The sequence below is a fragment of the Nicotiana sylvestris genome, chromosome 7 (assembly GCF_000393655.2).
Source record: "Nicotiana sylvestris chromosome 7, ASM39365v2, whole genome shotgun sequence".
Lineage (NCBI taxonomy): Eukaryota > Viridiplantae > Streptophyta > Magnoliopsida > Solanales > Solanaceae > Nicotiana > Nicotiana sylvestris.
Genome location: NC_091063.1, coordinates 118848210 through 118873520, shown reverse-complemented (window position 1 = coordinate 118873520; position 25311 = coordinate 118848210). Strand labels below are relative to the sequence as shown.

At 37.9% G+C, this 25311-nt stretch overlaps 2 protein-coding genes across 2 annotated transcripts; one reads left to right on the top strand and one right to left on the bottom strand.

Annotated features, from left to right (window-relative positions):
• Window positions 1-678: 678 nt before the first annotated feature.
• Window positions 679-3228, top strand: LOC138873685 (uncharacterized mitochondrial protein AtMg00810-like). The gene is made up of 3 exons (XM_070152162.1): window positions 679-863; window positions 2167-2336; window positions 2444-3228. Exons 1-3 carry the CDS (start codon window positions 679-681, stop codon window positions 3226-3228), a joined length of 1140 nt encoding a protein of 379 aa, XP_070008263.1.
• Window positions 3229-8339: 5111 nt separating this feature from the next.
• On the bottom strand, window positions 8340-11145 carry LOC104240312 (cation/H(+) antiporter 15-like). Its single transcript, XM_009795143.2, has 3 exons — window positions 10760-11145; window positions 9667-10671; window positions 8340-9574 (listed from the first exon to the last, which is right to left on the bottom strand). Exons 1-3 carry the CDS (start codon window positions 10967-10969, stop codon window positions 8384-8386), a joined length of 2406 nt encoding a protein of 801 aa, XP_009793445.1. The 5' UTR covers window positions 10970-11145; the 3' UTR covers window positions 8340-8383.
• Window positions 11146-25311: the final 14166 nt, after the last annotated feature.

Below are 25311 nucleotides of genomic sequence, written 5' to 3'. Positions count from 1 at the left end.
CTAATTAAATTTCCATTTGAAATCTGAAAATTAATTTAACAAAACATATGAACATGAACTAAAAATTAATTCAAACGATAAACAAAACAAACATTTGCCGATTTTAGATTCGAAAATATCAAAGCAAAATATGGACAAAATAAAACTCAAAAACTACTAACCGGATCGAAATGAAATACGTACAGACTGTTTCGACGAACCTCTCCGGATTCGACGACGAACTCAACGACGAACTCACCTTCCTTGTAAACTTTGACGAACTCAAAACGACGCTCGACGACCTCGACTAAAACTCAACCGAGCAGCTCGTCTGAAGATACAACAGCTGGAATGATGAAGTGAAGCAGCAATGGGAATTGCTGCGACGAGCAGCAGCAACAAATGGAGCAGCAGCTGCGGCAACCATGACGGAGAAGCTGCCGCGAAACAGCAATGCCGGGGAGCTGGACGCGGCGAGAAGCAGAAACAGGCCGGAACGCAGCAGCAATGGTAGAAACGGGCAGCAGTGGCGCGTTTGAACGATGAGGAAGCAGCTGCGGCGAGCAGAAGGAGTAGAAGAAGCAGTCGCGACAGTAGGGTGAAGTTGGTCGAGGGTTTTCCGGCGTGACTGGGGTTGTTGGTCGTCGACTGTGGGCGGGGTTATGGGTGACAGATGGTTTAGACGGAACAAGGAAGAAGATGACGGGATCTCAACAAATAAACATGGGAGCTTGTGAAGGAACAGAAGTGAAGAAGAAGAAGATGACGACGGGCAGCCATAGGAGCTCGGAGGGCAGCTTCGTTGTTGCGTCAATGGCGGACGTGAAGCTGGAACTTGTTGGACGAAAGGTGGTGGTCCGGCTGTGTCGACGGAGCAGGAAGGGGTGTGTGGGGGGCATCCATGGATGGGGTCTTGCTTAAGGAAGAAGAAGAAGAAGAAAGATAGCAAGGGGGGCGGGTGAGTTTTGGTCTCTTTTAGGGTTTTCCTTTTATTTTTTTTTGTTTTGTTTTGTGTCTTTGAAATGCAAGATAGGGGTATTGGGTATTTTGGGTTATGTACTGGGTCGACCCAGTTCGAAATGGACTGGGTCGTAGGGAAGATTGGGCCAATTTTTGGGCCTGTGACTTGAAATTGAAGAAGAGGCCTAATTCCGACTTTCTTTATATTTTCGCTCTCTTTTCTTCTTTTATTTCTCTAAAACTAAATTATAAAAATACTTAAACTATTATTAAGAACTAAATTAAGTTATAAAAGCGCAAATTAACTCCCAATAACAATTAACGCACAATTAAGTATTAATTAAGCATAAAATTGTATATTTGGACATTAAATGCTAAAAATGCAAACGATGCCTATTTTTGTAATTTTTAATTTTTGTAAAACAAATTTAATTACTAACAACTATAGAATTAAATCCTACATGCAAAATGCGACATATTTTTGTATTTTTTATTAATTTATCAAATAAACACGCACAGACAAATACAAATAATTATTCAAAATATCACAAAATATCACAAAATTGCACACCAAAGAAAAATCATTTTATTTTTGAATTTTTTGGGAGTAATTCTCATATAAGGCAAAAATCACGTGCTTACAGCCCCCACAAGTCATAGTAATCCCACAACTCTATCTCAAACTACAACAACTATTATCCCCAACAACTCTCCAGTTTCATCTCAAAGTTTGTCCCAAGATCCCGTAAATATCTCCAATTCCCCAGCTTCATCTCAATCTTCAAGTGATATGAAAATATCACCGTCCTCATTTTCCTTATCTCCATCTAATCTGCCACAAGATTCCAACATTAATTCTACCCCATCACAAGTTCAAAATTCTAGTCATGAGTCCAGCCCGTCTCCTACCTCTTCTTCACAACCAACAACCTCAATTCTTGCTAATTCTAACTGTCCGCATCACATGATTACACGATCTTTGACTGGCTCTCTTAAGCCTCGTATTCTCCCCTCTTTAGCTGCCTCTACAACATCTTCTTTGACAGAACCTCACACATTTGCTCAAGCAATTACACACACATACTGGCAATGTGCAATGAGTGATGAGTACACAACCCTTCTTCAAAATCACACATGGACTTTGGTCCCTCCTCCTCCCCAGGAAAATATTGTTGGTAGTAAATGGATATTTCGTATTAAATATAAACCTGATGGCTCTGTGGACAGGTTTAAGGCGTGCCTCGTTGCTCAAGATTTTTCACAACAACCGGGGCTAGATTATACTCAAACCTTTGCTCCTGTGATCAAGCTTAATACAATGCGCTTGGTTATCTCCTTGGCATTACAAAATAATTGGTGTATGCATCAACTTGATGTGTCTAATGCCTTTCTACATGGTGTGTTAGATGAAGATGTCTACATGCACCAACCTAAGGGCTTTGAGAACCCGGATTTTCCTCATCACGTGTACAAGCTTAATCGCGCTTTGTATGGCCTCAAACAGTCGCCGAGGCTTGGTTTAAGCGCCTTGAGACTTACTTGCTTGACATTGGGTTTAAACAATCTTCTGCCGACCATAGCATGTTTGTCTTCAAGTCCAATGATGCAATAATGATTCTGCTTATCTACGTGGATGACATAGCTGTATTTGGTTCTTCTAAGTCACTCATCGGTCAATTCATTTTTTCTATAAGATCTGAATTCTCAATGAAGGACTTAGGTCCTTTACATTATTTTCTTGGAGTGGAATTAGTCTCCAATTCTGATGGTCTTCTCTTGCTGCAGCAGAAATATATTAATGATATCCTCCTTCGGTTTGATTTGGCTAACTCTAAGCATGTTTCAACTCCATTACATAGCAAACAGGATTGGCATTCAACTTCTTCTTCTCTACTCTCTGATCCATCTATCTATCGACAAATGGTAGGTTGTCTTCAGTATCTTGCATTCACTAGACTCGATATTCATTTTGCAGTGAATTTGGCATCACAATTTCTTCATCAACCTCGTCAAAGCCATTTACAAGCTGTTAAATGCATTTATCGATACTTGAAAGGGACAAGTCACTTAGGATTACAACTTCATCGCAAATCATCTCATGTGCTAACCATTTACTCTAACTCAGATTGGGCTGGATGTACTGCTACTAGACGATCGACAATAGGGTTTTGTATTTTACTTGAAGACAATTTGATTTCTTGGGCTGCCAAGAAGCAGCCAACTGTAGCTCGATCAAACATAGAAGCAGAATATCGGGCTCTTGTCGTTGCCGCTGCAGAAGCGACATAGTTGCAATATCTTTTGCGTGATCTTGGTGTCTTCCTTGCATTTCCAATTATGGCCAAATGTGACAACATTGGTGCAATCCACCTTGCTCATAATCCAGTATTTCATTCTCGAACTAAGCATGTTGCACTAGACTATCACTTTATTCGGGAAAAGATGGCTCAAGGAGATCTTTTAGTATCTCATGTGCACACTTCTTGTCAATTAGCTGATTTATTTACAAAGGTTCTTTCGTCATCTAGATTTGCTCAATTAGTTTTCAATCTTCATGTACGTCCCTTCTCTTCAGATTGAGGGAGGGTGATAGAGATAAGTTTCAAGAGTTTGTGTTGTGTAGGAAATAGAGATAAGTACAAGAGTTTGTACTGTATAGGAAACTTGGTATTTGTATTTGTATAAATATGTGTAATGAGAAGCTAGACACAAGTTGGCCTATTCTTCAAACTAAATCTTCTCATCTATCTCTTTACTTCATCAATTTGGTTGCCAAGGTCAAGATAATTATCGTCTTAACCTACAAATATGAACAATCAAGGTTTACTAGATACAAGTGATTTTAAATACTTTTTTATTTTATAAGCTAAATAGAAATATGTGATTCAACTTATCTCATCAAATATTTCTTTGTAGATGATATTTCTGATGTATTTTTTTATTCATATTATATATCTGAGTTAGTTCACTCTTACTCCAATTACGGTAGTATCATTTTGGCTTACTGCATTATCGATAGTCATTGGTGGATTATCTTGGGTTGCTCTATGATTAGAAATTTCTATATTTATGAATTAACTATTGTTCTTCATTGGAAAGGATAACAACTCCTCGGTATATTGTAGGATGTAAATTTCTTTTTTATGGCTTTTCGACCAATCCTTTATAACATTTAAAACATATCAAAATTTGGTAGTTTGTTCCCACCATAATAGCATATGTAGATCTCAAGTGATCAAAACTAATATACATATCAAACATCCTTTCATGATCTTAATAGTAATTTTAATGTATTAGTAACCTAATTCTTATCTTACAATCTAAAAGATTATATTGTATATAATTTTATACATGCTACCAAATTGTATACAAACAAAGTGATTGTTTTATTTGATAAAAATAATAATAAACTTAACCTTTAAACAAATGTTATATATTTCGGATGCAAATAAAAAAATTTGAGATTATCACAAGATAAACATTTACGGTAACAATCATAGAAATTAAATTTCATGTATCACATTGGAAAGAAAATTAATAAATATTGAGTAAAGTAAAGAAAGTAAAACCTGATTTTATCGCCACTTCCTTCTCAATTCATCCATTGACGTGCTTTTCCTTAGAGAAATTCATTTTGAGTCCAAAACCACGCCATTGATTATATGTGGTTGGTGAATCTTCAAGTGCCTCCCTATTTTAAGATTCAATTGGTTTGTTTATTCAATTCAACATAAAGAACGGAAATACTGGAATTTTATCTTTTGATGATGTAATCTTGCTATAAACCATGGTAATCTCACATGAGTGAGCAAGTTTACTAATAGTAAAATGTCATCCTTTCGAAACGGTGGCTTCATCGAATATTCAAGCATGACTCTATCACTTTGTTATCAATGGCTAGATCCTTTTTCTTCTTCGATTAATGTTTATAACATGACAGCTTCACTTCCACGAACAAGAAAATCTATCCTATTATTTCCACGTGTGACTCCTAACATGGATAATTGTTAATTAAGTTATGCAATGGCTTTGATTATGCACTGGATAGTAGGTTCATATAGAGAATTTGTGATGACCCAAAAAGGTCATCTCTTGTTTTAAAAGTCAAATTTGTGTTTCGAGGCCTTAAAAACCTCTTTTGTCTCAGCTTGATTTACATACACATTCCGGGCGTATATCCGGAAAGCACTTATGTGAAAATTTGAGAAAAATGCTAATTTTACCTTAAAATTAAATTTAAGTTGACTTTGATCAATATTTTGGGTAAACAGACCCGGACCCGTGATTTGACGGTCCCCGAGGGTCCGTAGGAAAATATGAGAATTGGACGTATGTTTGGAATTGAATTCCGAGGTCCCTAGCCCGAGAAATGAATTTTTGAAAGAAATTGTTTAACTGAAAATATAAGAGTTTTGGGAAATTTAAAAATATTTGAATTTTGATGGTATCGGGCCCGTATTTTGGTTCCGGAGCCCGGTACAGGTTTAATATGGTATTTAGGTTGTGCCTGTAAAATTTGGTAAGAAACGGAATTCATATGACGTGAATCGGACCCTCAGTTGTGAAATGGAAATTTTAAAAGTTGAAGAGATTTTCCTTTGATTTTGATGCTAAACTCGTAGTTCCAGGTGTTATTTTGGCGATTTGATTGCACGAGCAAGTCCGTATGATGTTTTTAGGTTTGTGTGCATGTTTGGAGCCCTGAGGGCTCGGGTGAGTTTCGGATAGGTTTCAGGATGTTTTGGACTTAAAGATTTCTGCTGTCTTAGCTGCTGCAGGTGCACATGTGCTTTCTTCTTCGCGTTCGCGAAGGAACACTGCGAAGTGTAAAATTTGTCTGAAGGAAATTCCTTCTATGCGAACGCGGAGCCTTGGGGGCGTTACCCTTCGCGAACGCAACCTGGCTATCACGAACGCGAAGGCCATTATGGCAGGGACCTAGGGGAGGGGGAAAATACTCTACGCGAACGCGGCGGTTGGCTCGCGAACGCGAAGTTCAGGTGGGTGAACCTTCGCGAACGCGTACAGTATCTCGCGAATGCGAAGGCTCTTCTAGCCAATGCTTCGCAAACGCGAAGAAGGTTTGTCCAGCGATTAAAAACAAAAACTAGGTCAGGATTTCTTCAAAATTTCATATCCCCTTCCCTAAAATCCGACCATGGGCGATTTTTGAAGAGAAGTTTCAACATCAAATCATAGGTATGTGTTCTTGAACCCATTTCTTTCATTTTCCATCAACACCCATTAGATTTCTAGGCCTAAATCTCGTTCTTTAAGGGTAGAAATTAGTGATTTTAAGAGAATTGGGGATTTTACAAATTTGAAAATTTAGACCTCGATTTGGGGTCAAATTCCGAAACAAATTACATATTTGGGCGCGTGGGTGAATATGTGATTGGGTTTTGGTTCGAACCTCTAGTTTTGACCAAGCGGGACCGGGGTCGGGTTTTGATTTTTTTGGAAGAATGTTGGAAAATCTGTAATTTCTCATTTGAATTGGTTTCCTTGGCTTCAATTAATGTTAATAACTTAATATTGGCTAGATACAATTGAATTGGAAGTGGAATCAAAAGGGAAAGTGGTATTTGAGGCTTGAGTTTGGCCGTGAAATTCGATGTAAGTGTTTGGTCTAACCTTAACTTGAGGGAATAGGTGTTGTGTCTTAATTGCTATGTGTTAGTGTCGAGTACGATGTAGTGACGAGCATCTATACGTTGGTGTCAAGCATGCCCATGAGTCTTATATTAAGATTGTTGTGCTTTTATTATGTATTGTTCATGCTTAAAGTGATGATTAGCATTGTGGAACAAAACTTATGATGAATTCTTGGTAATTGACCATTGTCGAGTATTGGTTCAAGTTGAGGATTGTTTTGTGAAGTAACTGTTGAACTAGGTTAGTTATAGCTGATTCCCTTTCCGGGATGATATTGTTTTTATTGTTGACTCCCTTGTCGGGACAATATTATTTCTATTGATCTTTCTATTGTTGATTCCCTTACCAGGATGTTATCATTGTATTTGTTTGGGTGAGGAAGAGTGTAAAGCACGAAGGGTGATGTCTTGCATGATATTGTGAGTGACTGTTAATGCACGAAGGATGATGCCGTGCCGATATTGTGAGTGTTAATGCACGAAGGATGATGGCGTGCCATATTAATGAAATTAAAAGCACGAAGGGTGATGGCGTGCCATGATTATAAGAGAGTAAACGCACGAAGGGTGATGCCGTGCCGTTTCTGTGGATTTCTATGGTGAGAAAGAGAGTAAAAGCACGAAGGGTGATACCGTGCACTTGTTCTGTGTCATTATTTCCGTTGCTTCCAGTTTGATGCTTACTTTGTCGCTTCACTTTATTATTGTCATAACCTGATATCCCCCTCAGCACGTTTCCCCTTTTTTCGTCTTATTATGTTTCATTCTTGTTATTATTGCTTCTCGTATATGATGTAATTGCATATGTTTATGTGGTTGTCGCGTCCTAGCCTCGTCACTACTTCGGCGAGGTTAGGCTCGACACTAACTCAGTACATGGGGTCAGTTGTACTAATACTACACTCTGCACTCTTTTCTGCAGATCCCGGTACTGGACCCTACGGACCATAGGTCGAGGTTGCTGTCTTCAGTCCAGTGGAGACCCGAGGTAGTCCTGCAAGCGTCCGCAGGCCTTGGCGTCCCCTTCTATCATATTTTCCTCTATTTTATCTATTTTTGAGACAGATTTGTATTTTCTTGTTCAGACCACTGTTTGTAGTATTCGTAGACCGTCCATGAAATTGTGACACCAGATTCGTGGGTAGACATGAATTGGATTATTTGAATTTGTTATAACTCTTCCGCACTTTTCATCTGTTTAGTTTTAGTTGCCGTTTATATCTGTTTGGGTTGATTGTTAATGAGTAGAACCTTAATACTTAGCTTGCTTAGCTTTCACGAGTAGGCACCATCATAACTTTCGAGGATGGAAAATCCGGGTCGTGACAGAATTACGAATCTGGATTTCGGAGCAAAATACTTGCAATTTATGTTATATATGTTCTGCAGCGTTTGTGAACCATCACGACAAATTTTGTGGCTCTTCGAAATTTTATTGTTATGAATAACCACCTCTTTTTTTATTAGTAAAATATTTAAAATCAATAGTAGAAGGTTATTTTGTAATTTAATTTTTAACTTTTAGGGTTCCCACCTTTAATATAATATAGATAGATATAGATATAGATATGGATTCTAATGTAACTTTTCTTGTATTTACTTTATTATAAGTGACATGATTGTGCAAAATATTTTATTTATCTCCGGTGCATAGATGCTTGTAACTAATATATGTGCTGAAATCTTCAGAACTCTTATTTACATGTAAAATTAAAAAATTCCGTAGAATTTCCTTTTCTGAAAGTTAAAGAGAAAACCTTAATCTACATATTTAAATATTCAATTGTTGGCTAGATTTTTGTAGTCTCAAAGTGCCTCATATTTACAACAGCAGCCGAATTTTCAAGCTTGGGACTTTCCTGTATTTTGTCCTCTGGAAAAGCTTGTTGTTGCACTATTAAGACTGATACCTCATAATTTGTGTCGGAAGAAGCCAACATGTCTCCTATAAACCCTAATTCTGGAAACTCACTCCATTCTCTTAGTCCTCCTAACAATGCCGAGTTACTATCATGGTGTCTCCCTACTATGATCAAGTCAAAACAATTTTCCATCTTCCTAATTACACTAACAACTCCTACACTATCTTTTACCTCTTCTTCTTCGTAAATGCATAATTTCTTGTTCATGTTAGCTTCTCTAAATGCATTGATGGCTTCTGCATCTTTTACCATATCTTGTGTGTTGTTGAACTTGTCCAATTTCTTAGGTTCTATTAACCGGACAACTGTTACTCCCACGTTGGGATGTATAGCCATCCGATTAGCATAGGCTAATGCTTCTCGATCGTCCTGCCCGCCTATCAAAAGAACACCAATGCTATAGATATTTGTCATTGTTGATAGAGGTGTGTTTTTGCTGCTAGTGCTGCGATCAATGAATACACCGACAGAACATGGTGCCGTTGTTAGAATCTTACGGTTCACATTCCTAATGCAATTTTCCTCTACATCTGAAGTGTGGATAGCCCAGTGTTTATGAAAGGGTAAAACAACAAAGGCGGCTCTTTTGTCCATAGCTAGGTGACAGACATCATTGTGCATTGTTGCATAGGGAGAAATGGCAGAAAAGGGGTAAAATGTGATGTTTCCGTGACTTTGCTTCTCGTATAAACTCAGAGCATTTATGATGTGATCTGATTCTTGAAGTGTAGTTTCTTTCTTTCCACGGTGATGAGCCACTATTGTTGGTGTAGCTCTGCCTCTGAGGTCAATTAAATGGACGACATAGAAGCAAACAGGGTTATGTGGATTCGGGTACGTGGCCTCGAGTAGCTTGATGATTGAAGGTGTATGTTCTTGATGATGAAGGCAAGCGAGCAATCGGAGTTCATCTGTGAGTTTTGTATCTTCCATTGTCCTCCTCTTGCATGTGGTGTACATTCTGGATGGATTATACATATATTTTATGACTGGGGAAAAAACTCCAGCAAAGATGATAATGGACAACAACATAATTGTATATGATTCATGATCAATTAGCTGCAAACATAATTAATACAGGTTATCACATGAGCTAGCATTTATAAAACCTTTGAATATTATGTTTGATAAAAAAAAAAAAAAAACCGTACATTAATGTAAACGGCTCGTTGTAGAATGACAACATCGGTGATTCCTTGGCAGCTGAGGACGATGCCTAGGTAAAATGCATCTCTTCTGGGCATTCTGGAGAAGAGACATGGTATCATTGTCGCGACTACCTTGGAGAGGAAAGAGAATACAGCCAATGTCTCAATGATACCGAAATGCCTCCATGTTATCACCGAGAAATCAAGCTTTGTACCACTGATTACAACGTAGAGCGGAAGGAGGACATAAGAGATGAAGCTGTCAAGCTTAGCGATCAAGGCGGAACCTATAGGCGGTCCATCAGGTATAGCCAGGCCTAAAAGCATCGGCCCAAATAGAAAATGTTGCCCAACAATTTCACCAAAAAGTGCACTAGCCATCACCATTATGAATATCGTGAAAATGTGGTTCTCACTGACTGATTTCTTACCCTCGGATCGTCTGGCCATCCTCTGCACGAGAGGACGGACGAGGCAACCAAGAAGGATGAACATGATGGCTACAAAGAAGAACATTAGTAACAAACTCCCCTTTTTGTGTTCTCCAATACTCTGCTTTCCGGTGAATATGATGCTGATCCAGAACCACGCGCACGTTCCACTAATCATGGACGACGATAAAGCAATCTTACCTATCTCCGAATTCAGTAACTTCAGATCAGTTAAGAGACAATTGGTTACATGGAAGGAACTCATGGATTGCAATGAGGCAACCCAAAGCAATGATCTGTGGATTCTCTGTTCCAGGGCAAGTGAATGTAAGAAACATTGAGAAATTATAAAGCAAAGTAATAAGGGGAATAAGAAGGTAGCTAGGCCTATGATCACTGCCCTCCTTCCTGTATTCCAAAGCATATTCAAATCCATTTTCACTCCCACCAGGAACAAAAACAGCATTAAACCAAAGTTGGCTAAGGTGTCCATCACATAGAAACTTTCAGGTAAGAAAAATGCCTCCCTGATAGAATGGTGCGATCCGATGATTGAAGGCCCCATTACAAATCCTACCTAAAGAAAACACATTTAATATAATATTTGAATATGCGTGTGTGTGTATAAATATAGAAGAGAAAAATAGGAATTAATGTTGGCGTACCAGCATCTGGGACACAAAATTGGTTACACCAAGAGGGGCAAGAAAGAACTGGAAAAGAGAAGTGAAAATGCCACAGAGAGAAATTTGAGCCAAAACCATGGGATTCACAAAGTTTAATGGATTATCTCCAAAGAAAACCCCTCTGTTTATTCCATAATGCTTCGTTAAGAAACAAATTGTACTAGTCTCATTAACGTCGTCACTGTCCATTGTTACAAGAAGAAATAAGGTTAAGCTTTAAAAACAAAAGTGACACAAGAAAGCTTCTAAATTTTATTGCTTTAGGACAATCATACTGTATATGAGAATGTTTATTCGGGAATGAATGAACAGGAGGAACAAGCGGACCGATTGATTAAGAAATCTTTAATCTAATTATGTTGTTAAATTTTTGAGTGTTTAATGTTATTTGGTAAGCTTAATAAAGGGCCATCCAAGTTATAAAATAACTGCAGTCTTCATGGAAAGATAAGTGGTGGATATAGATAATTCTTCTCGTCTGAGGTGGGGAACAAAATTGGCTGCTGAGACTTCGGAACCTTGAATTGTCCTTTTTTTTTTTTTTTTTTTTTGAGAAAATGGAAACATTAGATTAATACTAAACTGGTTCCACCGTATTACAATTCATAGTGATGTCACTTAGGATATTCAGATTACCTAGACTTGCTAGCATATTACATGCACTATTAAATAAGTGCTTAACAAAAACAATACTACTAAGTTTATCTTTTTCCAATGCATAGTTAACAAAAATGGGAGGCCTTGCAAAGCGGGTGATCTTGTTCAACTTAGGATTGATGGGAAGCTTCCTTTGCTAACATGTGTGCGGTTGCATTTCCTTGACGGAAGGTGTGCCTAATCGCCAGGAGTTTCAGTTGCAACATTAACCACCTGCAGTCATAAATAAGATCGTTAAGTACTTCATCACTTTCTTTTATTAATTTAATCATCTCTGTTGAGTCTGTTTTAATCTCTAGTGGTTGTAGTTGCATTTGCAAAGCAATTTGGAGGTCTTGTTTCAACGCTAGAAATTCTGCCTGAAGTGGAGATGCCGCATATGTGCAGTTTGTAAAACCCATAATCCAGTCACCGCTGGTGATTCTGATGAGGCCACCTAAACCAGCTTGAAGCTTTTCCTCCTTGAAGGAACCATCCACATTTAATTTATAACAATCATTTTATGGCTTATGCCATTTGACATAAACAGTACAATTCTTGGTGATACTATAGTCTGAATCAGATAAAAATTTATATTCCAAAGCATAATGAAGAATATGTTTTGTAGCCAGAGATAACGCCATATTATTGTGATTGTTCTTATTCTTGTTAATCCACAGACTCCATAGTATAAACGGGAAGAACTCTGGCTAGTTAACATGAAAAGTAGATGTGTGTAAATTTAGATCTCTTACCCAACAAAGCCAGTAAGTAGTGGACAAAATATTTATGTTGGGCGTCGCTAACTTAGGCCAGAACGATTTAGCAGTAGAACAATATAAGAAAATATGAGTTATAGTTTCAGTAGAAGCTTTGCACACCGGGCATATTGCGTCAATGTTAATACCTATGTGATGAAGATAAGATCTACAGGAAGCCTTTCATGAAAATACTGCCATAAGAAAAACTTAATTTTATAGGGGCATTTTACATTCCAAATCCAAGTGAAGTCTTTGTCCGAATAGGAGGGGCCATTAATAATTTTATAACAGGACTTTGTACTAAAGAGACCACTACTGTTGCCAGACCAAGTAGGGATATCGTTGGATCTATTTTTCAAGGGTAGTGAATGGTACACAATTGTTGAAAATATTACTAAGTAGATTGAAGGATATTTTAGATAGGTCCCATTTATTATTCTTACAAAAGTCTTCTATTCTGAGAGAGATATCTCTTCTGGTCAAAGGACCTTCAATACAACTTCTAAGGCAAGGAACATTCCGGATCCATCTGGATATCCAAATATTCAAGTTAGAGTTGGCTTTTGGTAGCCAAAGAATCCCAAGATTGCAGTAATTCCAACCTCTTAGAACACTACTCCAAATAAAGGACGTATTGATTTTAGTTTTCCTAAACGCATGGTTATTAACAAGAACCTTAACCCACGGTACATGGGGGTAGTGTAGGAGTCACCAAGTTAAACAAATTAGAAGAGCCAATTTTTTTGATTTGGCGGACCTTATTCCCAACCCCCAACTTTTTTATCTTTTAGAAGCACATTCCAACTAAGTACATGTAGTCTGTTTTCAGTATCCATAGATCCCAAAATGAAATTTCTTTGCACCTTATCAATTTGTTTCAAGATTTTTGAAGGTAAAAGAGCGAATTGTATCACATGGTTTGGAATGGAGTTGAATGTTGAAGTTGCGAGGGTTGTCCTTCCTGTAATGTTCATGCATTTGGTTTTCCAATTCGATAGCCTAGAGCCTAAGGGCTTTGGCTTCTTATTCAAAATAGGAAAACCTAGGTACTTTCCAAAGGTAGAGCTAATTTTGATGCCGAAAAGGTTTGCCAAGAAGTCAACATCATTTGTAGGGCAATTTTTGGAGAAGAGAATTTTTGATTTAGTGTAATTGACTTGTTGCCTAGACATACCACAAAAAAGTTTGAGAGCATTCAAGATGGTATGACCTGATTTTCTATTAGCTTTGGCCATTAATATGAGGTCATCCGCGAAGAATAGATGTGATAAGTTCGACCCCCTATTATGCAGGCTAATGGGATCCCACTTATTCACGTCGACTTGATGGTTTATTAATCGAGAAAACATCTTCATACATAGAAATAAACAGGTATGAGGGCATTGGATCTCCTTATCTAATCCCTCTACTTGGGCAAAAAAAATTTAGTTCTTGATCCATTGACAAGCACGACAATTTTACTAGTACAGACACAACTCATAATTAGCTTTGAGATCATTGGGGGAAATCTAAAGTATCTCAACATTCTAAAGATGAACGACCATTCCAATCTATCAAAATCCTTTTCAAGATCAATTTTTAGGATCATATGGGCTTTTGACTCTGTCATTCTGTTGAATCTTAATAGCATCTCTTGAATGATGATGATAGCATTATCACTAGCTCTTCTATGTTTAAGAAAGCTTGTTTGATAAGGGCTAATAATCTTATCTAGAAAAGGCTTGATTTTATTAGCTATGATCTTGGTAATAATTTATACACTGTGTTAAATAGCCCTATTGGCCTAAAGTTCTTTAAATTATTTGCATTAGGGACCTTAAGAATAAGACAAAGGTGAGTGTGATTCATATCTTCAGGGATAGACTGATTGGAGAATACTTGCTGGAAAAAAAGAATCACAGAATTACCCACTATATGCCAATAATTTTAAAAGAAAAAAGGGTGAAGTCCATCAGGCCTAGAGGCTTTGAATGGCTTGAATGAAAAAAACAGCACTAGTTATCTCGCTTACTAATAATGGTTTGTCAAAATGGGATAAGTCTATACTAGAGAAGCAACAAGCATCACTCATAATACTTTTCCGATTGGAGCAATCATAAGAGGTGGTAAAGACAAAGTTATAATAATTAAAAGCATGGTTCATTATAGAGGCCTGATCATCTATTCATTGCCCGGAGTCATCCTTAAAGTACATAATCTTGTTTCTCCTTCATTTATTAGAAGCCATTATATGGAAAAAGTTAGTGTTACCATCCCCCTCATTAATCCATAAAACTCTTGATCTAATTTTCCAATAGTCCTCTTTTAATCTTAGAATATTATTGAACTCATGTTTAAGAAATTTTTCAAAACTTTGTAAAAAGGAACTAGTAGTATAACGGGGAGAAGATTGAATACCTTATAATTTAGCCAAAATCCTTCTCTTTTTTTTTTTTGAAAAATATCCCCAAAAGTATGGTTCTTCCAAATTTTAACACATCTTTCAAAAGTCGTGGAAGCATTACTTAAATCCTTATCCTTCCAGCATTGATAGACTAAGTTTATGAAATTCGGATGTTTACGCCAAATGCTTTCCAGCCTAAAAGGTTTATTAGTAGGAACATTAGATCGAGGGATAAGTTATACTAAAAGGGGGTTGTGATCAGAATGGATTTTTGGTAGATGAACTATAGAAAAATTAGGGAACAAATTCACCCAATCGTGGTTATCGAAAACCTTATCCAACCTCTCCATAATTAAGCCTCTTCTTTTGTTCTTATTATTTGACCATGTATATTTACAGCCCTTGAAGCCTAAATCGAAAATATAGTGCATTTTAAGTGTTGAAATTAGTTTTATAAATAAGTAGTTACGTTGAATTTCAATAATATCTAATTCAGTAAAATTGAATTGAATACTAAATCTTTCAAGGTTAAGAAAAATTATCTCCGATGATGGGACTTTCCATATATTCTTTTGCGGTAAAAAGGATATACTAATACGGTTTAGGATACCAAACAATAATCAAAAAGAAAAAGAGAAACATATAGTATTTCGGAAAAAATATAAATCTATAGTCACGACCCAAAATCCACTATAGCCTATATGGCACCCAACGTCGTCGTTAGGCAAGCCAACGCTTAATTATTCATTTTATTATTTTTAAAATTATGAATCTTATTTAGATAGAGAGGTCAGTGCATTAAAATAAATCTTAGTTACGTACAGTTTATTTAAAAATAATAAGTAAAAGTGTATCAGTGTAAAACAATCCACAACAATTGTAGAACATCCCCAAAACCCAGTGTTACAAGTACATGAGCATCTACTAGAAGGTACAATAACAATACAACATCTGTCTGGAATACAAGTTAGACAGAAAAATGTAAATAATTCTGATGGAGACTCTGTATGTTGTGGATCGTAAAATGGGATACAACTCACCGTAAAGTCCACACAATAGTTGCACCTTTGCGCCCAAAGGACCACCAGAAATATATACATGCACAATAAGTGCAGAAGTGTAGCATGAGTACGTAAATCAACACGCACTCAGTAAGTATCTAGCCTAACCCCGGAGAAGTAGTGACGAGGGGTTGACATCGACACTTTCTAGTGGTCTAATAAATTAAGTACAGTAGAAAGTAAACAAGTATGAGGCATGATAAATGAACAGTGTAAGCAAATATAGGTACGTGGTATGATCCTCCTCTGAACGGTAAACACTAACTCTCAATTATCGGATACCTCATCAACCGGAGTATATATATAATGGTCCCCACCAGATAGGTCATCACAACTCAAATAAAAAAACTCACAGATACGCCGACTTCTTGTCAAATATTACGCACAATTCTACCGAGGCGAACGGTCCAATCCCATAAGAGTATTTCATAAAGTTGCCAAGGCAAACGGCCCAATCCTATATGAGTGTTTTATAGAAATGTCAAAGCAAACGGTCCGATCCCATAAGTGTTACACCCCATATTTTCGTACGTGAGAGTATGTGTAGGTCAATTGATGTAAGCTCAGAAATGAGATCAACTTTGAAAGTACATAAAATAAGTTAATCATGTTACAATGGAGGTTACAAATATTTAAGATCATGAATACCAAGTACCAAGAGGTTTTGAAGGCTTAGAAGCTAAATGAATTGAAAAAAATAAGTTTCGTCGAAAGTCGACAAGTTGGGAATGTTGTAACATGTACTTTTGGGGTGAGACTAGAGTGATTAACATGATGAGGAGGTTAAGTTATGAGTTATTTTAGTTTTATGACAGTCGTGTGTTATGTTTTTAAGTCAAGCAAGTTGTGGAATAAAAAGTTGGCAAAGGTCATCACAAGTTCCATTCATAATGTGCTGAAATATAGGTCAAATGTAGCTGCACACTTCTTCTAATATAATTGGAATCAAGGGATGATCCACATATAAAATTTAAGATCTATGCGTCTAGTTTCCAACACATTAGACCATTTGTCAATACGATGTCGGAGTTTAGAGATATTCACATTTTCGTGAGACTGCGCAAATTGGTAGGTGACAAGTAGGTGCATCACCTACTTGCCAAAATGAGATGACTCAATTAAAAGCCCCAAAGTCGGACAAGAGGGGAATTTTAAGGGATTATCAACTCATTTATTTCACCCATCTTTCACATCTTTGAAAGCCAAATTGAACCTCTGCAACTCCCCCCCAAAAATCCCACACAAACCCTAGGGTATTTCAGGTGTTACGACGTGATTCTAGTACTGAAAAGTGTGGACAGCTTGCTAGTTTCTCTTTCTCCTTCTTGTAGACGCATTGGGGAACTGATTTTTGATGAATAAGGACCAGGTTTTGTGGGTTATACTCAGTACAAGGTAAGGTTATGCTTCTCCTTCCATTATCTATGCATTTGCGAGTTGTAACTCAATTGTAAAGAATAGACCTAGCGAGTTTCGAAAGAGTGGTATGTTGTTTGTTCTTGTGTCATGGTTGGCAGGTTGTGAACCTATTTTTAAGTTGAATTCATGGATGGTTTATTGGATAAGAGGTATAATTATGTACTTTTGGTTGTGTTTCTCAATTTGAAAGAAAATGCAAGTCGAAAGGTGTTTAAGTAAACTGAAAAATTAATTTTGAGTTGCTGAACTTGTGGGACTGTTTTGTGGGATGTTTCGTATTGCTATTGGGTTGTATCTTTTGCCACTATTTTTATGGAGTTGAGAAGAGGAAGTGTGTGGAGAAATACTACATAATGGCAGGTTTGTTTGCTGGTCGTTCATCGTAATATTTTCGGATTGTTTGACACTATTATAGTTGTCATGTTGTGTATGAAGTGATAGGGGTATGTTGGGATGTTTGGTGATTGTTTTGACTTGTGTGAAGTCATATATATAGGGTAGGTTCTGTCCGTCTTATCGTAAAATAGGTTGTGGTTGATACATAATAGTTACGATGCTTAAACGATAACGATAGTGTCATTTCTCTTATTGTAGACTAAAGAGTCGTGACATTTACATAGCTTGAGGTTGGGAAGTACATATACAAGGTATGTGAGGCTATCCCTTTCCTTCTTTTGCATGACTTCGATTTTACATAATGCAATGAACGAGCTTCCAAAGGTACTCTACTCTTAGAAGCTAGCAGTACTTACATTGTTTTCCTTCTTATGGAACAATTGATGTGGAGGTTGCTTCTCTTATTCTTATGTTATCAATGTTGTTGATACTTCCTGATTCTTATAAGATTCTTGATGAAGAGTTATTCCTAATAACGTGTACAAAGAATATCGACCTTACGTCACTCCGAAAGTTTTAGAATATGATTCCAATAAGTCCTACATGCATTATATATATGTATCTATTTTACTCTACCGAGCCGCGCTATAGTCGGTCGGGTATGACACCTATTGTGAAACCACTGATCAGTTGGATTTACCGAGCTCCAAGTGACCGAGTACAATTCTACCGAGCCTTATGATGGCTAGGTACATTTTTACCGAGTCCTCTTTGAGGCCGGGTATGATATGATGATGATGATGCCCACAAAGGCATATGTTTTTAAAATAGTTTATGTATATATATGTATTATGCATTTCATGTCAGTAGCCCTCAGAGGCACTCAGATGCTACAGGTTGTACCTCATATATCTCTCATTTACATTACTATTCTTGTTTATGCTTTCCTGCCTTACATACTCGGTACTTTATTTGTACTGATGTCCATTTTGCCTGGGGACGCTGCGTTTCATGCCCGCAGGTCCCGATTGATAGGTTGACAGTCCTCCAAGTAGGCTATCAGCTCAGCGGAAGGTGTTGGTATACTCCACTTGCTCCGGAGTTGCCTATTTGGTCAGTATGCTTTGGATATGTATTGATTGGTATGGCTGGGCCCTATCCTGACCTTTATGATTTTGTGTACTCTTAGAGGCGTGTAGATAGATGTCAGGTGTATGGATACTTGTATGGCCTTGTCGGCCTATGTTTTGAGTTTGCAAATGGTCATGTCGGCCTTATAGGCCCGGATGTCACATGGATAAGTTGTATATCATGTTGGGTCGTCATATGTTGAGTATTCCCTTATGTTTTATTCTTGTTATCTCATGACGGGTCTTCTGGCTCATTTACCCATGATAGTATGATAAGAAAGATATGTTACGTTGGTACTCGGTTGAGTAGGGCACCGGGTGCCTATCACGACCTCCGATTTGGGTCGTGACAATAAGAATGTGATACATGATACTGCCGAGGCGAACGGCCCAATCTCATAAGAGCGTGTTACAATATCCTGCCGAGGTGAATGACCCGATCCCATAAGAGTATGGTACATAATCCTGTAGAGGTGAACGACCCGATTTTATAGAATAAGAAGTTTTAATGGATCCTTGACCCCATTCACAAATATACGTGTGAGTTATAAAATTTTAAAGGAGCTTTTAGATGAAAACGCACAACGCGAGAGAAATTCATAAGGGAAGCACAATTATTTCGCGGCTAATCAAGTGGCTCATCAAATCTCTTACAATAACGAGTCCATCACTCTATGCAAACCTAGTCTCGGGTCATAACATGAAATCAAGTAGCTAAGCAAGCAAGAATAACTCAACTAGTAGGAATAAAGCATGGCATGAATCCTAGTTTACCCAGACATAATTAGGAATTCTAGCATGCACACAGACACTCGTCACCTCATACGTGCGCAACTCCCACAACGTGTAAAATATAACAAGAATAACACCTACGAGGTAATTTTCCCCTCAAAAGGTTAGACATGAGACTTACCTTGCTCTGAAGTTTCATAACCGGCTCCAATGCCTCTCTAACTCCTCGACTCAAAGCCAAACGATCCAAAACTAGTCAAACAACGTGCAGATCAATCAAAATATACTCCAATGCTTACAATTTAACAATTTATAATGATTTCCAACACCGCTCGAAAAGTCAATCCTCGGCACACGTGTCCGAATTTTGAAATATAAATATTACCCATAATACCACGGACTCAAATATATAATTTAATCCTAATTCCATGTCCAATTTCATGGTCAAAATCTAAAAATACTATTTCTAGGTTTTCTTCCACAAATTCCATAATTTCTATCAAATTTTCATGTTAAAATCCATATATAATCAATGTATTTAACCAAACAAGTAGGAGTAACTTACCTTATGATATATGGCGAAAATGATATTCAAGAATCACCCCCAAATCGCCCCACATGAGCTCCAAGAACTTAAAAGTGATGAAATAAGCTCAAAATCCCGAAATTAGATATTTAATACACCTGTAAAGCCTCCTTCTTCGCGATCGTGGTCATTATCCATGCGATCGCGATTAACAAAAGTTACAACATCATTTTCCTTCATCGCGATCACGGCCAAAACCGTGCGATCGCAATGTACAAATTTTATTTCCTCTTCACAGACATTCTTTGGTATAATGGGCGTAACGTTTCAGACAAAATTCCAAATGACAAACGATTAGATTTTCTGAAAACTAGATTCAAAGGGCTACAACTTTCATTTATGGATCATCCCCAAATTCCTTAAAATTTGAGCTCCAGAACTCAGACCACTAACAGTAGAAAATCCTTCTATGCGATCGCAAATTTCCTTTCACGATCTCGATTCACAAGGCCTGGAACAACACTTTACTCTTCGCGATCGCGCCCCTTTGTTCGCGATCGGGAAGAAGGATGCACGAGATCTCAAAAACAACAGCTCAAACATGGCCAAATGAACCGTAACCCATTCGAAACATACTCGAGGCCCTCGGGACCCCGTTCAATCATACCAACCATTCCCAAAACATGATGTAAACTTTCTCGAGGTCTCAAATCATACCAAACAACATCCAAACTACGAATCGACGATCAAAACACCTATTTCAACTTTCAAACTTCATCGAACGCGTCCGAATTACACTTAAACATTTCGAAATGAAGCCAAACTTTACGTGCAAGTCACAAATCATGATACGAACCTATTCCAAAGCTCGGAATCCCAAACAGACATCAATAAAATCAAAATTCACTTCAAATCAATCTTAGGAAATTTTAAAACTTTCAAAATGCCAACTTTCCACAATAAGCTCCGAAATGCTTCCGGACCATCCGATACTCAACTCGAACATATGCCCAAGTCCGAAATCATCATACGAACATATTGGAACCTTCAAAACTCGATTCTGAGATCGTTTACTCAAAAGTCAAACCTTGATCATCTCTTCCAACTTAAAGCTTTCGAATTGAGAATTTTCCATCCGAATCAACTCTGAACTTCCCAAAATTCAAATTCGACTATACGTACAAGTCATAATACATGAAGCGAAGCTACTGAAGGCCTCAAACCGCCGAACGACGTGCTAGAGATCAAAATGACCGGTCGGGTTGTTACATTTTCCCTCACTTAAACCTACGTTCGTCCTCACACGTGCCAAGAACCATTCCATAGTTGCCCAAAATCACTGTTTGACACCTCATGCACCTACTCATTCCACCACAACACACGTGAGCACATTAACTCAAGCCAGACTGAAGATCCTCCCTTTTACCTTAGCTGACAAGCCTTAGAACCAAATTCCAACATCCGGAATTCTCCACGAGACCCGATTCCAACATATGAACACCGTAACAATCTCAACCCACTGTACCAAATATGATCATGCACCCATGCAGAAAACCACACAATGCACCACATATTTTATATGCCCATAATAACATCCTCTAACCATAGAAGTTGCAAATTCACTAACCTGATGCCCGTAGTATACCTCATATGCGCATAAGCCCTGATCCAACCCTCGCGATACTGTAATGATAAAAATGATGCATAGAAGATCATAACCACCTGCCAAATCAATAACTCATGAAGTCCTCCGCTCAACAAGAACTCTTGCCTCATTCTGAACTGAGTAGTGGTATTTTCCCTATAATATACCTTTTTATAAATTCGATTGCACTGATTTCAGGTCCAATAACCTCGTCTCACCCAGTACAAGCTTCTCAGGAAATAAGCCACCTCAAACACTGCCAAAAACCTCATATGACGCCATCAATGCACCAATAAACTACAAACTCGAATGTGACCCATAAGAAAGAACGAACTCTGGCAAAGAAACATCCAACCCACATAACGAATAAAATGGCCGAACGGGTTCTATGAACCTATCTTAGAGATGAGAAACAAGGCACACAATTAAGTGTAAGGAACCGTACTCAACATCTCACTGTTGCGGCGTGCAACCCGATTCACTCATGATATTGTTGTGGTGTGCAAACCCAATCCAAACATGATACCGTTGCAGCGTGCAACACCATCCAAACAACATACCTATGGCGGCGTGCCACCCGATCTACACATGATAATAAATAAGGAAATACCCATCAAGTCATAATGCTTATACCTACGAAATACCCGAATATCGACCACAAGCACACCAAGTACAAAAATGCAACCCTGGGGAGACAGAAAGCGCCATGCATAACAAAACTCAAGCTCAACTAAGGTGCAATAACAAAAAGCTACACAGAACCACAACACACGTGCAAATAATCAAGTTGCCTCACAACCCACATGGCATATTAGAGTATTATAGAGAATAGCTGATGACAAGAGTAACATCCAATACCCGAAGACTCCTCCATAAGCAACTCTATGATGAATGAACACATCTGACTTGATGTAGAGCATACAATTCACATTAGTTCTAATAGTGGACCTCAAGACGATTTCGATCATCCCATACTGGCCCAATAACCTTTTAAGGATCCATAATGACCCTATTTATGACACATAAGAGCAGCCGTCAAATCTGAAACAAACTCCCATAGTCCATAACCAAAGGAATAGAGCACCTCTGTCATAACCTCTCCCATTAGCGACAGTACTAAAATCTCCATTTCTAACAATAAATGACTAACACATCACACTTATACGATCTTCCTATGGGATTTACTCCCACAACCTTCCGCACCAGGTAGTAAAATCTGAACATTAATGGCCATCGATAGTGCTATTTCTATAATACTGACCAAGCATTCGCATTTCAATACCCAACACTCTTACCACAAAACATACCATCCTCAGGCTGCTCGAAAATAGTGCCACCATACTCTGAACATCTAAAATCCTCCCCCGATCCTCCGAGCTCGTGATATTCTTACCAACACCAAACTGCAACCTTGATTCTCAACTTCTAATTTCCATACCATTCATTGCACTTATCATGCCACTATACAAGAGTACAAGAATTTCATCATAACTCCTCAACCACCAATAGAATAACCACTTCATCATCTAGAACCCTTTCACTCAACACATTTCAGAGGAACAATTGCAACACGCAACCGAATTCCTATACGTAGAAAATACAAACCTTAAGTTGTCTAAACCACCATAACTCTTCCAGGACCGAAGGAACCGATCATTTCCACAACAATGCTGATTCAACTCATCATTGGCTGACCTACTTTCTTCCAATTTACTCTTGACATGCCTTGGAAATAATAATAGCTCCCTTCAAATATATAACAGACCTCAAACAACACTCATCCTGAGTGACCCCAAATCACGAGACCACATCGTCTCAACATCCACAAGCCATTTTATACCCTCTTCATGCACTCAATGGTATCTCCAACCGATACACCGTATTGATTAGATTTTCTGCGAATCTGAAGTTGTTTCTCCTACTATATTATCAAGATAAGATAGTTTTGGATAGATGATGCAACAATTGGTGTTGCTAACTACAAGTCTCATAATTGCGAGAAACTGTTCGCAAATGCGATCCTTGCATTTGTAATGCCAGGATCGCATTTCCAATAATGAGCATGGCTAGGAGACTTCACAATTGCAAAGTCAGCATCACTTTTGTGAGCCACGAGAGTATTTGCGATAGTAGGCAATTGCGACACTGAGTAGGGGCAAGGTAGCTTTGCAAATGTGAAGCTTGTTCCGTTTGCAATGAAGCGGTCCTTTGCAAATGCGAAGGAAGAGTCGCATTTGCGACATCTGAGGCATCGAGACACTCATCGCAAGTTCAGTGGTACGAATTTGCGAACATTGCAATTGTGATATCTATAGCTAGGTAAAATATGGGGATTTCAGGACTTAGCTTGTTTTAACTATTTTTGAACCCTGAGACACCATATAGCGATTTTTGGAGAGCAATTTCTTCCAAACTTCATAAGTTAGTAACTTTAACCTGATTTCATTCAATTTTCATTACTTTTTCATGAATTTCATCATCAAATCTAGGATTTTTATAGTAGAAATTTTGGAGGTTTGGGGTAGAATTTAGAGATTTTGTAAAATTGAGATTTAGATCTTAAATTGAGGTAAAATTTTGAAACAAAATTATACGGCTCGGAAGTGAATGGATAATCGAGATTTGGCCTTAATTTTGAGTTTTGACCCCGTAAGCCTGCATTCTATAATCATCATTGATTTTTGTGTAAGGCCCCATAAAATTTCACCTAGAACCCGGGTGTCTCTTGATGGTAAGGTAGGGTTATTTGTTTGATGATTATAGAATGCAGTATAGACTTTTTGGGTTGAATAGTGCATTGGGGAATTGAAGAAAAATTGTTGCAGAACAAGATGTTTCTGTGGTCCATTATGCGACCGCGGAACTACTCCACGGACCGCAGATTGACCGCAGAGTGAATCAGAAAAATAGCCAATTTTGGAGGTCATTTTGTGGTCAACTATGCGACCGCATAGTGGTTTCGAGGGCAGCACATTCGTCAGAGAACCAGCACGAGAAAACGTCAGGAGGAGGTTCTTTGGTCCATTATGTGACCGCAAATCAGTTACAGACCTTACCCGAGCAGTCCAATTTTTGGCATCACTTCTCGGCTTATTTTGCTGACTGCATACCTATTCTGTGGTCCAATCTATGACTGCAGAGCTGTGTTCGGAGGGTCCATTTTTAGGTTTTGATAACCTGACCTATTTCAATATATAGACGTTAAGGACCACTTGTATAGATAAAATCTGGTATTTCTAGAGAGAGGAAGTGCCATAGAGTGAGAGGTGAAGTCCCTAAGCTAATTGTTCACCAAAATCCTTGCTTGAAAGTTGGAGAATTCACAAGGAAAACTCATAATGTCTTTATCTAAGAGGTAAGGTTCCATACCCTAGTTTAGTTTGCGGTAGAAAAAGGTTAATAGGGAGTGTGATTCTTGGGTGTGAGAGTGTTATTATGCATGTATGTAATATCAAGTTTTGTGAAAGGTTGTTGAGCTCAAATGGGTAGTGGGATGAAGGAACCCACCATAGGAGGACCTTAAGATCATAATGTCCACCTAGTGTTTGTTAAAAATGCTCAAATAAGTTGAACCCATGAACTTCTTCCTAATTTGTTTTCAAATTTATTATATTTCCAAATAGATCAAAGTTGTTAAGACTTCCAAAACATTGTAGTAATTCAAGGAAGCTCAAACAAGGTATGTTGGCTAAACTCCTCTTGTAGAATCGATTCCCATGATGTCCTTGTAAGCTGCAATTATGATTGGCTCGATTCCTTATTTCTCATGTTCCGAACCCTTCCTAATGGATTTGATTATTCTAAATAAGTGTTATGTTAAAAGATGAATGTACTCCAAATGTGTTCCAAATGTTCCTATCACACCATGATTCCCAACGAGAATGTAATGTAGGATGATCAAT

Bases quoted from the DNA above. Each gene is read 5' to 3' on its own strand.
- LOC138873685 (XM_070152162.1), top strand. From the start codon at position 679: ATGACGGGATCTCAACAAATAAACATGGGAGCTTGTGAAGGAACAGAA. The intron at 864-2,166 runs GTGTGTGGGGGG...CTCTGTGGACAG, and splicing joins TGTCGACGGAGCAGGAAGGG to GTTTAAGGCGTGCCTCGTTG. The intron at 2,337-2,443 runs GTGTGTTAGATG...GGCCTCAAACAG, and splicing joins GTCTAATGCCTTTCTACATG to TCGCCGAGGCTTGGTTTAAG.
- LOC104240312 (XM_009795143.2), bottom strand. From the start codon at position 10,969: ATGGACAGTGACGACGTTAATGAGACTAGTACAATTTGTTTCTTAACG. The intron at 10,672-10,759 runs GTACGCCAACAT...TGTTTTCTTTAG, and splicing joins ATTTTGTGTCCCAGATGCTG to GTAGGATTTGTAATGGGGCC. The intron at 9,575-9,666 runs GTACGGTTTTTT...TTATGTTTGCAG, and splicing joins AACGAGCCGTTTACATTAAT to CTAATTGATCATGAATCATA.